This window comes from Henckelia pumila, chromosome 3, assembly GCF_033568475.1.
Source record: "Henckelia pumila isolate YLH828 chromosome 3, ASM3356847v2, whole genome shotgun sequence".
Taxonomy (NCBI): Eukaryota; Viridiplantae; Streptophyta; class Magnoliopsida; order Lamiales; family Gesneriaceae; genus Henckelia; species Henckelia pumila.
Window position 1 is genome coordinate 196,056,418 of NC_133122.1, and position 15,389 is coordinate 196,071,806.

Here is a 15,389-nt window from a genome sequence, read left to right on the forward strand (position 1 = left end):
TTTTATTGTATATATACAATAATAATATATATAGTCATGTTATATTTTAAATTTTAAAAACCTGTATATATATAATGATAGATATATTTACCAAATTTTAAAATCTAAAAAACTACATATATATAATCAAAATATCAAATAAAATCATTTATTTATTTTATAAACAAAAAAATAAATCAAAATAATAAGCTCAAATACAGAATACTAATAAAATATTATATTTAAAAAGTTTAAAACCAAATAATTATGTATATATATAACAACAAATAAAATTTTTAAATTTTAAATTTATGAAATAATTTTCATAAGCGATGTAGGAAATCAAATTCAATTTTTTTAAAAAAAATATAGATGACCCGGTCGAAACCCTTTTGACCCAGTTCATCGGTTCAAGGCTGTTCCGACCGGTTTTTGATCAGGTTTGACCAATTCTGAACGATTTGATGGAAAAACGATTTTTGGAATTACTCCGGATCGAAGCCGTAATCGGTTCGCATATGAACCGGCCGGTCTGAGTTTTAAAACATTGATTTAACCAAAACGTTTTTGCTGAATTTTAAAGAGATAGAAAATAGTGTAACCAAAATTAAAGTGATGTAGAGTATTTTTATTTTTATTTTTTTCTCTTTCCGTATCGAGTAGTGCTGGGTAGAGGTGTCAAAATGGGCTAGGCCCGTCGGGTTGGCTCGCCCTGCCATATAAAATTGATGAGTTGGATTGACAATTTTCCAACCCGCCTAAAAGGTGGGCCGGCCCGCACCGCCCCGCCTAATGGTGGGTTGTGGTGAGTTACGGGTTGGCCCGCAAAAACCCACCTATTTACATGTGAGCCCGCCGGTTGGCCCGCCCCGCCACCTAAAATAGGTGGGTTGGATTGGCGTTTTCTCAACCCACCTAAAAGGTGGGCCGGCCCGCCTCGCCTCGCCTAATGGTGGATTACGACGAGTTGTGGGTCGCCCCATCGCTTGCTCGTTTTGACACCTCTAGTGCAGGGTTCTGAAAGGAAAAAAAAAAGTTCGAAAAAATATTAAAAATCGAGTAGATTGAACACTAAATTGAATAGATCCTTCACCCTATGTATTGTGTGGCTCCATTCATATGTTACTTTTACCTTTATCTCATATCTACTTATCTAGATATTTTTTTTACAAGTCATAATGAATAAGAGATTTATGTAAAAAAAAAATTAACCGGTGAAACAATGCAATAAATTTTTTGTGTGCTTTTTGTTTATAAAAATAGGCATTTGCAGTGTTAAAAAAAACTTTGAACATGGTGTTTTTCCACAATCATCCAAATCTTGAAGAAACATTATTATTTTCATCAACTTAATAAATCCTCAAAAAATTTTGAATGGATTAATTGCCATAACTAATAACTCAAAACCCCCCATGTGATTAGCATTGATAATTCATGAGTAGGGGTCCTCCCCAACGCACCAAGGATTCAAGGGTGAATAAATATAGCAAGTACAAATTTGATTATATTGAGCTGTCTGAATTTAAATATTTTATTTTCTAGAATATTTATTATTCATTACATATGAGTCAAATTGACCACATCACTATTTACAATTTAATATTTGAATTCAAACAATTGAATTTTATTAAATCAACCGGAACATCCAAATCGAATCCTTACGGGCTCCAATTCCATTCTGTTAAAGCTTGAAGTTAAAACTAAATTTATTTGGTACCATTTCAATTTCACTTAAAATTAAATAAATGCTTGAACTTATACGGGATTTGCATTTCATAATTAATTGTATCTGGAAATTACATCTATACTCCTATAATTTTTTTTTTCAATTTTAATCCTTTTTTTTCCAAAATACTGAACAGCGACGATACTACGTCAGCAATATGCCATGACATATTGTCATTTTCTGATGCTAAGTGTTTACGTTTCGAAAAAAAAAAAAAAACTGACATCTCAAAATGTGTAAATTAGTAAATCCAAAGAAAATTGTATTTAGATACAATATATGGTGTTCGGCAAATATATAATATAATATAATACGGGAATTACCATGATTTATGAATTGTGACAGCTAATAGTTGTGTATATAATGTTCATGTGCGGCCCTCAACTTGTCCGAAAAATGCGAGCCGGAAATCTTTAAAATCGACGTGGTTTCTTGTTACCAAAGCTGCCGGGAAAGTAGTTGTTCCCATGATGATTGGACAAAGATATTATTTCCCATCTTCTTTTATGATCTTTTGTTCAATCAAATCTCCAATAAGTTTAATTTTCAACTGCTTGCGCCTCTTTAAAGCCAAATCTGCCCACAGTTAATTAATCTTCAATGATCAATAATTTCTCCTCCCAACTTTTTCTTGGTGTGCCTGCCACCTTTGATCCTCATAAATTTTAATTAAGATAAGCAAAAAATGGATTCCGGGAGCGAATAATTTTCGTATCATAATCGGGGAAGAGGGTTTTTTTCGCCGAATCACAACGTCGCGGATATGAGAATTTTGTATTGTTGCAGGATTAAGAGGAGCGACACCATGAAGAGGAATTCTTTGAAAACTTCTAAAACTTCTGTTAAAGAAATGAAGGCTGATGCCGAGACATTATACACGATTGCCCGGAGTTTATCGATGAACACGGGTAATTAGAACGATCAAATACTAATATCCAATATTTCTTCATGTAAAATTTTCATGTTGCATGCATCAGATGTATTTTTGAGATATTGTTATGAACAGGTAACAGCAAACAGAGGATAATAGCTGAAGACATACTCAAGCATGGGAATGTGAGAGTTCCGGCAGAAGTATTTACTTTCCGAGAACTTGCTCATGCCACAGAAAATTTCGATCCCGAACTTCTAGTAGGCGAAGGAGGATTTGGGAGAGTATACAAAGGATACCTCAAGAAAACAAATCAAGTATGAAATGTATATACATGTTTCAGAGTCTGATCTCTGTTTTTTTCGCCTTCCGTTTTCGACGTTAAAATTATAATGCTAAGTTATGTCTGTTTGCACAAGATTGTTGCTGTGAAGCAACTGGACAGAAATGGGGTTCAAGGGAACCGAGAATTCCTCGCGGAGGTCTTGACTTTAAGCCTCGTTCATCACCCGAATCTCGTGAACTTGATAGGCTATTGTGCAGATGGCCGCCAACGGATATTGGTGTATGAATTCATGCACCATGGATCGTTAGAAGATCATCTTTTGGGTAGTTCTTGATTCATATATGATTTGTTGTATTCAAAGTGCATGTCGAAATGCGTCTGAGTTTTAATAAGTAAATGTTGCATATATATCTTTGTCATGGTATCAGATTTGCCACCAGATAAGGAGCCTCTGGATTGGTACACGAGAATGCAGATAGCAAAAGGTGCGGCTCAAGGGCTGGAGTACTTGCATGATACCGCAAACCCTCCGATAATATACCGCGATTTCAAGGCGTCGAACATCTTATTAGACAAGAACTTCTGTCCTAAATTGTCGGATTTCGGGCTTGCTAAGTTGGGTCCGACGGGAGGGCAGGATCACGTGTCGACTAGGGTGATGGGGACTTACGGGTACTGCGCGCCGGAATACGCGAAAACCGGCCAGCTGACGACCAAGTCCGACGTTTACAGCTTCGGGGTTGTGTTTCTTGAGATCATTTCAGGGAGGAGAGCTATTGATAGCACAAAACCACCTGATGAGGAGAATCTTGTGGAATGGGTTAGTTTGACAAACATTATATTATTTTAAATCAAATTTGTACATTAGTTATAAATCTGCTCACTATTAATTAACACATGGATTGATTTATATGAATATATAGAGGTCTATAGCAATCTAAAATTTGGCTGTTTTTGAATGTGGGAATTTGCAGGCAATGCCACTATTCAAGGACAGGAGAAAGTTTACTTTGATGGCCGATCCATTACTTGAAGGGAAGTACCCGATGAAGGGACTATTCCAGGCTCTGGCTGTTGCAGCAATGTGTCTGCAGGAAGAGGCCAGCACGCGGCCGCTGATCGGAGACGTCGTCACCGCCCTCGAATATTTAGCCATGCCGACGGATGACGAAGATTCAAATGCAACAGACATTCTAACAAGAACGTGATCATTTCGTTGGTCATGGAACTATATACTTTTGTGTTTTGGAAAGATTTTGGGATATCATCAACGCAGTGATCAAAGGAGAGATATGTTTGAATTTTTGGTTGATTTTGAATCTCGATCCAAGAATTAAATTAACATGGACAAAATAATATATAGTTTGTTAGCTTATTTGAGGATCGAACGTTTTGGGAGCCATCAGACCAATGAGTCTGCGTGATCATGTAAGTTTTCAGAGTGTGAAATTCATATCGAATTCCCTTGGTTAGCTAGTGTGCGTGTAGAGAGAGGAACCAATATATCGATCGCTACTTATTTATACTCCATTTTTTTTGTTATTTTCATTCGATTTTGTGAATAAATATTATACATCAAGTGAAGCGTGAATAACACAAAACGTAGCATGAATAATAATATATTTTAATTAAATCTTTGTGCAATTTTTACGCATATTTCTTAGTCCAACTAGCTCTCATTTGCTGAGTATTTTCCCAATACTCACACATACCTTCCCCCAGAAAAAAAAAGAAAAGAAAAGAAAGAAGAACAGTTAGATGAAGAGGATCAAACATGCTTTTGGGCTGGTGATAGAGCCACAAGCAAAGCACTTTATGCATTTTAAATTTTGTCAAAGTTATGTAAGTACGATTTACGGCACCGCATCAAGCATTTGATTTTGGTCATGGTAAAGACAATATTTGTGAAAGAGATTGATTTGGTCTACTGTGTGACAAGATTTGTTATTTTCGAATTTTATTTGTTAAACGAAGGTCAGTGTCTAACACTCTAAAAACGGGTCGGGCGGGATATGAGTAGCTTGACAATATTGTTCCATCAAATAAGTTTAATACAGATAATAATAGACAAATATATGTTTTGTATATTTGTTTTTTTTTAATTTTTGAAAAAATAATTACAATAATAAATAATGTCATAAACATATTTTAAAGCATTTTCATTAGGAATTTCATTACTCGCAAAAATAAAATAAAAAAAGGCCGATCCAACACAGTACAGATTTTGCACACGAGATGTTACGTGTTTTTTAATAAATATTTGGCAAGGGTGATAAATATTGCAATTTATATCGACTAACGAAGTGTTTTGGAGATTTTTTATTTATTTAAAAGTGATTTTTTTAGAGATTATTTTTAAGCTGATCAAAAGTTAAATTAGAGTGTGTTTTAACAACACAAACTAAAGTTTGATCAATATTTGAAGAATAATTGCTTTCAAACTTAATTTTTAATTAAATGACAATCATATCACGCTTTTTAATCCAAAACACTCCCTAAATGTACACATTGGCAAAAAAGGGCATCTTATCGAGCCTAAAAGTAATTGTTTATACTGAGAGAATTCCAAACATGTTACTTGAAGTGTTATACGGTTTAAACATTTTTGTAAATCGAAAAATATTCGGTCTTACAATTGATATTAAATCTACGGTCACGAGTTCGATTATCATGTATTCAAAGAAATTCAATTATTGGGTTTAAAAATTATCGTGGGTGGAATAATTGTTTCCGTTAGAAGAACGATTGAACCGAAATATTTGAATTTTTTATAAAATAACAAAGAATCGATCTTAAAAACATATATGCATGATGAATGTAACTAACAATATTTTTAAAATAATTTAATGTTATTCTGAAACTATTTTATTAGTTATTATGATAATAATATATGAAATAAATACTAATTCAGTACTTTATTATAAAACTATAAAGTTGAGAACTTAAAACATGTGGATTCAATAAGTTTTCTTAAGAAATTATAATTGTGAGACAAGAGAAATAATATATGAGCAAGTCTCTTGTGAGAAGTTATTTGTGACGTATATTTATGGGATCAGACTGATAGATTCGACTTGCAGTTAAAATAATATTTTTGATATACAAAATAATATTTTTTTATGGATCCATTCGAATAAGAGATCATCTCAATCCCTCTAATTCTCTCTTTTGTTTCCCTGACCTAACTTCCGAATCTTAAGGGAAAATATGCACGAAATACCGATGCTTGTACAAAATTGAACTCTTACTATGTTTGGTACAGATGATGGGATAAATAATATATAGATAAGTAATATATTGTAATAAAAAATAAATAAGAAATGATAGTAAATATAATATTTGGTTTGATTGATAGATTATAGTTGATTTGATTTGATTAATTAAATTTTATATAAAAATTGTAAATTACATTTTTATCCTTTTAACAATAAATAAAATATAAATAATATTATTTATAAGGGGTAATATAGTAATTTAAATTCAATGATTTGATTGCTGTAAGATAAATAATTAATGATTTGATTGATGTAAAATTATAATTAATAGATGGATAAATAATATGATGAGAAGAACGTAAAATTAGACATGATAAATTTATACAATGATTATTAATAATCCAACCAAACATTATGTAGTTTCTGTGTTAAATGGTTAGGAGACTCGAACAACTAGCGAAAAATGTATTTGAGTTATATCTTAAATTAAGCAAAGGAATTATTTTTTAATAGATCGTATCTTATAACTTAAAAGATCTTAAATTAAGTTGATATGATCTTATTCTTTACAAAGACTCGATAGATCTTTTTTTAAACGTTAAATATAATTTATTTTAAAATTTTTGTCAAATATTTTTTTGTCAGCCTATATTTTAATTATTGGATATTTATTAACAATTTAATATATTAAGAGTCTATAATTTTTAATTACAACAAAATTTTCGATAAAAAAAATCAGCATATAATAATGTGATAAATATTGAATTATCATACCAGTTTTTTTAATATAAAATTACATTAAGTATATAAACTCACACACTATTATATTTCAAATATATATAAATAATTATTTCAAATATATATATATATATATATATATATATGTGTGTGTGTCAAAAAAATTCGCCTCAGTTATGCTTATCAGTTAACAAATATTAGAAATTGATATTTTATGCATAAAAAATTTATTTCCTACTCAATTTTATGAGATGAAACTCTGACCCGGTATGGCTCGTGAAAATTGATAACATGACATCCAACAAGTTAACAATTTTCGAAATCACGTCATCATTTTTCGATATCAAACAAGATCACCAACGAAATATGAATGAAAAAAAAAAACCCGAAGTGGACACATCAAAATCAAACACTAAAAACTTAATGGCTAAAAACTAAATTAAAAAAAGAAGTCATTGAACCAGAAAAGTAATTATTTTCCACTTAGGTGAGTCCTTGCTCATGTCATTAGGGTAAAGATCCAATGTTGATCGGGATATGATCTTATGCGTATGCCTACGGAAAAAAAAAAAAACCAAATTAAAATTGGATTATAACCTCGTGTTATCATCTCATCGACCCATATGATGTGTTGGATTCGGCAGTGTGGGGAAGAAAGTAAGCTGCGTGACAGAAGTAGGTGGAGTTGCTATATACCTATTTAATGGCTGAGTTAATTATATATATGACCATACGTCCTCGGAATGGTCCATCGGGGTCTCACTCGTCTCCACCGTTACTTTATTATTTACTCAAATCAAACAACTTCTCTACAGTCTCCTCCCCCCATTGAATGAATTTTCCCATCTCTTCGATTCAATGCTACATATTTAATTTTACAGGTCCACATTGTTACTGTTTCAGATGTTGTCTCCCGATTTAAAAAAAAAAAAAAACAATAAAAAACAACAACAATAATAAATTTACGTATTGTGTATTCAATGCTATCACCTAATCATAATTCATAATTTCAGGGTGGGAACCGAAGATTTCGATACGATAATAATACCAAAATTTTTGTACGACATATAAAATTATAAAATTTGAAAATTTTGGTATGTACCAAAACAATATACAAAAGTTTAAAAATCTACTAGCGAAAAATGCATAAGTTTTGCGTGTGTTAAAAGAGAAATTTTTTATATTTATTTATTTTTTAAAAGTAAAACATGGAGGGGTGGAAGAGATTTAGTGGATAGTTGGTAGGAAAAGTAATTATGGAATAAGTAATTTTAGTATCCTCAAGGTGTAACATAGAATAATCCGTAGTTATTATATTGTGCTCATCTTTTATATAATAATATAGATAATATTTTTAAACAACAAATTTGAAAATTTAAAAGATATAAGATTTTTTTCGATATAAAATGGTATATATTGATAACGTATTGAAATTTTAATATAATCGATATGATATACAGCAAAAATTTCGATATAACGAAAATTGGGGTACGATATCATTATAAAATTTTTTTATACGATACCTGATATACGACTGTGTAAGGTGAATGATTAATGAGTACAATATATATACCATTATTCATGTTAGGTGGATTCACACTTTTCCCCTAAATAAAAAATTGAAATTTCTGACTTAAGTTTGAAAGTTGTATATATTTCCACCCCCCTAAATTAAGGCTGCACACTGATTCACGACATTTATTTCAAAAAAAGAAAGAAAGAAAGGGTATAGTATAAAGGGTATAGTATTTGAGGTGGACTGTGTGTGTACACCTTGCATGTGTTCAGCTTATATTTTCGTTGTGTTTGTCGGACATAGGAGTTCAAACGAACCGAGCCAGTTCGTGAGCTTTTCAAGCTCGCTTGATAAATATTTGATTCGTATTCGAGCTTATCGAATTCTAACATATTCGAACTTTTTTTCGAGCCGAGCTCGAGTCAAATTATTTTAATTTGTTCGATAGTTCACGAGCTTTAATATTTAATTAATATAATATAATTATATAATAAATATACATACATTTCGAACTTTTTCGAACATTTCAAGCATTCGAACCATAATATTCGAGCAATAGTTCACGAATAAGTTCAAATGTTTCGAGCCGAACTCGAGCCAAAATATTTGAAATTATCGAGTTTCGAATCAAGCTCGAAATCGAATATACTCTTATCGAGCCGAATTTGAGCATTAAAATTTTACCATTATTCGGCTCGATTCGATTCATTTGTACCTCTAATCAAAAATAATTTAATGTCAAATACTCTAGTATCGCTTATTTAATCCATGATTGAAAGTACCATAACGGAAGTGGAATTTGTAAATTCATCAAAAGTTACTATAATCATAGGTCACCATATCAAAATTATATATATAAAATCTCCACCCCATCATTTTGCGTTTGAATTGTATCATTTTCAATATTTCATCAACTTGCTTTCCCTGTTGAGTTTTCTTACACAGCATGTATTCAATATTCATGTACGCGCAAGTTGCACCATTATATAAGACAAAATCGTTACATGTATTTATTTCTTTCCACGATATCTTGAATTATTCAATTAAACATGTTGCTGACTAATACTCTATGTTGGTGGCGGTAACCGGAGAGGGTGAGGGTGGCGGCCGGAGGTGTGGTGATCGACCACTGTCGGCCGTCGGCAAGGTGGGCAATGTTAGATATATGTGTCGTATATTTTTAAATTTTAAAAATAATAAAAAATATGAAAGGGACGTCAACTAGATGCCATCTCAGCTGATATTTTAAAAAATAAATAATAATAAAAAAATGAAATGGACGTCAACTAGATGCCACCTCAGCTGATACACATGAATCCCTTACACTTTAATCAATTTGTTCAATAAAACGAAAGTAAAAGTTGACCAGTTTTGTAATTCGTTTCCCATCAGTGCACTGCAAACCGTGATACGAATATTAAAGTATGGTCTTCTTCTATTTTTAGTCATGTTATGTATCAATTTGTAGTTTTAATTAATGCATGTCACTTGCTTAGATAGCAGTTAATAAATTTGGGGATTTGGTTTTTTGGTGGGAAAGTAGCTGATGTGACTTTTTTTTTATAAAAAATAAATATTCCACATAAGCAAATAAACACCTGGACGCCAGCTGGAAAATTTTAAGTGCAATTTCAATTTTGGGAAGAAAATGCAAAATATTGCACAAAGTCTGCAAATTATTAAGTCATAAAACTCATAACAATTTGCATATGGGAATTATGAGGTTTAATTAATTACATTTCCTCACCTGAACCTCCAACACTAAACTAATAAGATCAGTTGATAAAATTTGCACAGAGCTAGGTTAAATTTTCGCAACTGTATTATGAATTTATGAAGATTTCGTACGACCAGCAGGTTAAATTTTTATAGAATCATATTTCAATACTAAAATTAGGTTCGTTGGACGCTATATATCTTTTGAGAAAATAGATAATCGACCTATTTACGTGTGACATGAAAAAAAACTGGGTCGTTGATGCTGACGTCATATCCATATGGACATGAGTAGCCAAACCCTAATAATAGAAAAAAAGTATGAAATGCATTTCATTCGATAAAAAAAAAAAAGAGAGAGAGAAAAAGACCAAAATCAGTCGATGGAATGCAACACATTAAAACCCAACAAACCAAAACGTACAATTAATAACAGATGGATTCATGGACTTCAAGTCTGCGCAATAAATCAATGAATTTAAATGTTTGGCCTGGGCAGAATAATTGCTTTGAGCGGATCCTTCATGACAACAGTAAATGCGAAGGTTTCGGTCGGGTCGGGCGGGCTACCCGGTATGGGGATCCATTTGAACGATTGCACCATCTTGGCCAGGAGCAAGTTCACATGTAAGGTGCCCAAACTCCAGGCGGGGCAAATCCTCCGCCCGGCTCCGAACGGAAGCATCTTCACTCCCTTCATTCCGGTGATGTCCACCTCCGTACCCTCGCCGGTTAAGAACCTCTCCGGCTTGAATTCACTCGGGTTCTGCCACATTTCCGGGTCCTCCGTCAGCCACGCCGTGTAAAACTCCACGTTTGCGTCGGCCGGAATCGTGTATCCCCCAAGCTCTATAGTTTTCGTGGCTGCATGGAAGAAAATTGTATGGGAGCTTGAAAATATATATATAATAAGGTGACATGAAAAAAACAATAATTTACCTGCATGTGAGAGTAAAAAATGGCTTGGAGGGTGCCTTCTGAAAGTTTCCTTCACAATGGCTCCGAGATATGGCATTTTCTCAACCTCGGATTCAGTCATAACTCCATCTTTACCCACAACATCAACGATTTCTTTATACAGTTTTGCTTGGATTTCTTGATTCTGTACTAAATGGAGCAGAGCCCATTCCAGAGTGGTGGCGCTCGTATCTGTTCCAGCGTTGATGGCTTCGGAACAAAGGGTCACCATTTCTTCTTCCCCCAGCTTCCCTCTTCCCGCCGGTTCAAGCTCGAACAGTGAATCGATATACGCAGCGCCGATGGGGCTCGACATTTCTGAAGTTGCGTGTTTTCTTCCTCCACTCTCAACAAACGCTTTCCTGTTTCGAATCAACGGAACCAAACATTCCAGCTGTTTCGTTCTCAGCTCCTTAGCTTCCTTCACGTGCCGCCGGAAAAGCGGAGTCAGCAACGGCAGGAAATCCGGCAGCTTCGGGGTGGTCATCATCATCACATCTTTCAATACACTTTCGATGGCTTTGATCCTTTCCTCGGAAATCTTCGCCCCGAAGCACAAGCAAATGAGAATGCTGCATATGGTGAGCCTGCAATTACTCATCACCTCCACATATCCCACGCGGGACGCTTCTTCCTGAAGCCGCCGCATGTGATTCTCCATCGCCCATTTCCTTATCCAACCGCACTGCTTGATCCTCGCCGGGTTTATCAGCTCCGTCACGAAGTTGCGGCGGAGGGCGCGCCACAGAGGGCCGTACTCAGCCGAGTTTATGGCGCACTTCCCCACGCTGAATATGAGCCTGATCGGAGAATCCGCCGGCCGGCTAGCGAAGAGCGCTCCCTTCTGAACCAGTGCTTCGTGAATCAACTCGGAGCTGGTGACAATCACCAGAGTTCGTTGCCCCATCTGCATGGTGAAAATGGGACCATATTTCACACGTAAATCACGTACAACGAATATGAAAGGCCGGCGCTGGAGGATCACTTGAAACAAGTTCCCCACGAGCGGCCAACCCGCCGGACCCGGCGGTAGGTTTCTAGCTTTGGCGCCGCCGCCGCCGCCGCCGACGGACCAGCATCGCCACCATAAGCCGAGGAAGAGGGCTGTAAGGGATAGTACAAAAATGTCTATAATCTCCATTTATGTTTCTGTGTTAATTAGCAAATTGCTGGCTAGCTAGTGAGCGGATGAGTACATGGAAGTAATTGGTAATTATAAAGAAGAAGAGGAGGTGGGTGAAAATATTTTGAAGCCACAAATTAATTACTGGATGAAATAAATATTTTCATCAGAAATATTTATTGCAATGCGCCAGATGTCGAGGAGTAGGGGTCACAAGTGTGTGGTGCGGTGTTGTAAGTTCAATATTTTCATCAGTTATTATTTTATACCAAAGTTTTTATTATTATTTTTTTTCACCGTGTTGCAGAGTACTTACTCGATAGATGCAAAATGCATTAAGTCATGCATGTGCATTTGTTATATATATATAAAAGGTTGATAAAAGAGATGTATTGAGTATGGGAAATGCTTGCTTGTCATGTCATCATGTGGACATGGCAGCAGGTTTCACTATAGACGCAAACTCTAGCTCATCCGAGTAGTTTTCTAAATAAGACTTAGGTATTGATTATAATATATAAAAATAAGTGATTATGGACATTTTTTTATTAATTCAAATACTATCTTAATTAATTACACTCTTTTTCGAGTTCTTGGAAGGTTTTTCAAGTGCTTAAATTAATGTAATCGTGTCCACAGCAGGGGGTGTTGCCCCCACAGCCCCTTTCTTTTTTTTTTTTTTTCTTTTTTTATTATATTTAAGTTTTTATATTTTTTTAAAAACATATTTGGTTTTTTGGTTTTTTTTCTTTATTTTGGCCTTTTTAAATCATACATTTTGATTTTTTTTAAAAAAACATTTATTTTTTTATCTTATCATTTACTTGAATCATTTTTTCGTCTTATAATTTTAAAATTCGATTTTAGTTCTAGAAAATTTCGCTTAGTTCAGTTTGATTTTTTGGTTTTTATAAAAAAAATCGGTTCACCTATGTTGAAGTATGCTTCTATCAAATTGAATGTGAATAGAAAAGAGATCGGATCGAATAGTACAGATCAAATGAGCTCGGTGATCAGATGAGTTCATGGCCAGATCGAATATTGGGATCAAATCGATGTGATGGTCAGATGAGTCTTCTGATGAGTTCATACAGATAGATTGCTCGAGTATTGTGACTTGGTTAGAAGTCAGATGGAGTTTTCGTAAAGCGGGAAGCTTGCAGGCAGATCGATGCAGATGGAAGTACAAGAGCAGATCAGACTGATGAATGAAGGCTTATCGGGCTGGACCATGTTGACTTTATAATTGGGCCGTAAGTTACTGTTGACCTAAAGCCCAAGATGAAAGTCGGTGTAATTCTCTATATAAGCAGATGGAAGATGGTCGCAACGAACATAACAAAAAATCAAATTTTTCAGAATATATTGTGAGAGAAGAAGGAGAGATTTCGGAGGAGAAAACTAAGCATAGATTGTGAAGGAAAAATTCAAGGCTTTAAACTTGAATTGTGTCTGTATCTAGCTTGATAGTTTATCTGAGTCCATCTCTATAATAAGCTCTGTTCTTGAGCTTGGGTTGTTCTGTTGGTGATAAATAAAAGTGTTGTGTTACTCTCTCGTGGACGTATGCAAATTCTTGCCGAACCACGTAAATACTTGCGTTGTTTAATCGCTTTCGTGTGAGTTGAGTTTGATCTGTGTGCGTTGGTTTTATATGTTCTGGGATTGTGTTATTGTTCTTGTGTGTTCGTTTGCGTGGTGAATTCTCGGAATACCAAATTTTGGATTGATTTCTAACAACCTAATTAACAATAAATAATTATATTTGGTTTTTTTAATTAGACTTTACATGTAGTTTATGATATTTTTTAAATATTTAAATAGTTAAAATTATACTTAATTTTAATTTGTCGAGCATAATGTGTTTTATTATGATAAAATCTCATATCCAAATAATAATTTTATTATTTTCACTTTTACAAATAAGTTAATTTGGGTTTTTATAGAATTTACTTATAATTTATGATATTTTTAAATGTATATATATTTAATATTATACTTAATTTTTTTTTCCAAGAATAATGTGTTAAAATAATACAAAAAATGACAAGATAAAAATGATATATTTTTTTAAAAAATTAAAAATTATAAATAAATTTTAAAAAGTCAGAAGAGAGGAACAAAAAACAAAAAAAAAAGTCCTCAAAATTTAAACACATAAATTTTAGGGAAAAAAATGATGTAATTTCGATATTCGATGCAATTTGTACTAAAAAAAAAAGAACAAAAAATATAAATAAAAATAAAAACTTAAATATAATAAAAAAGAGCAAAAAAAGAAAAAAAAAGAAAGAAAAAGAAAAAGAAAGGGGGCTGTGGGGGGAAACGACATCAGCACCCCCTGCTGTGGACAACCCCACAGTAGGGGATCCAAACCCAATTAATTCAGCTTGCTATTTTGGCAAGTACTGATAATTAATACTTGTATTAAGTACGTAATTTTTGTGTTTTAGTTGCGTGAAAAGAAATTATCCATAAAAAATTTTAGCAGAAATTATGAGAAGTTCGATCTAATAATAGAAAAATACAATTTTGGTCTCGTAACTTTTAAAGAGTTACAGACTAACTTACAGTTTTAATTTTCAATACTTCAAGTAAGTTTTGAAGAGCTACAGTTTTAATCATGTATGTAGGTACTTCATTATAATTATCACTTTTAAAATCATTTTTGCAAGGAAAATACTGATGTGACATTAGATACATCAATAATGTTCGATATCACATCAATATTTCTGATGCCATATATATCTTATCAATTTTCGGCGAAACATGACCACTCGAATGTAAAAGGTCTGAAAGTGCGAATAAACAACTAAAACTGCAACTCCAAAACTTACAAGACAAAATGAAATGATCAACTTGTGAGACCAAAATCGTAATTTTTTTCAATTATCAAATACACAAGTCATAAAATTTTATGGAAAAACTACTATTTTAGTCCTTTAGGCTTATTTTTTTTTTCGATTTTGGTCCTTAGTAAAATTTCAAATATTAGTCAGTGACGATAACATTGACGTACACACACTGTCACATCAGTAATCATGACGAGAAAAATTAAAAAAATGAAAGATATAAAACTTAGAACGAATTTAAGTATAGGAGACTAAAATCGCAAAGAGATAAATATATAAGACCAAATTTGTAAATTTTTTTTCTAAATTTGTTTAATTCTAACTCGTATATATGATTGGTACTAATCCATATTATTCATTTATCCAAAATTTTCCTCATATGCTATCTAATGCATGTATTTCAGTTTATT

The 15,389-nt window shown here is 33.2% G+C and overlaps 2 protein-coding genes across 2 annotated transcripts; one reads left to right on the top strand and one right to left on the bottom strand.

Annotated features, from left to right (window-relative positions):
- The first annotated feature begins 2,150 nt into the window (after nt 1–2,150).
- Nucleotides 2,151–4,370, top strand: LOC140893272 (probable serine/threonine-protein kinase PBL23). The gene is made up of 5 exons (XM_073302336.1): nt 2,151–2,613; nt 2,712–2,893; nt 2,996–3,185; nt 3,291–3,682; nt 3,837–4,370. The coding sequence occupies exons 1-5, from the start codon at nt 2,469–2,471 to the stop codon at nt 4,068–4,070; spliced, it is 1,143 nt and encodes a 380-aa protein (XP_073158437.1). The 5' UTR covers nt 2,151–2,468; the 3' UTR covers nt 4,071–4,370.
- A 6,048-nt stretch (nt 4,371–10,418) lies between these two features.
- On the bottom strand, nt 10,419–12,170 carry LOC140893271 (cytochrome P450 77A3). Its single transcript, XM_073302335.1, has 2 exons — nt 10,987–12,170; nt 10,419–10,911 (listed from the first exon to the last, which is right to left on the bottom strand). The coding sequence occupies exons 1-2, from the start codon at nt 12,143–12,145 to the stop codon at nt 10,526–10,528; spliced, it is 1,545 nt and encodes a 514-aa protein (XP_073158436.1). The 5' UTR covers nt 12,146–12,170; the 3' UTR covers nt 10,419–10,525.
- Nucleotides 12,171–15,389: the final 3,219 nt, after the last annotated feature.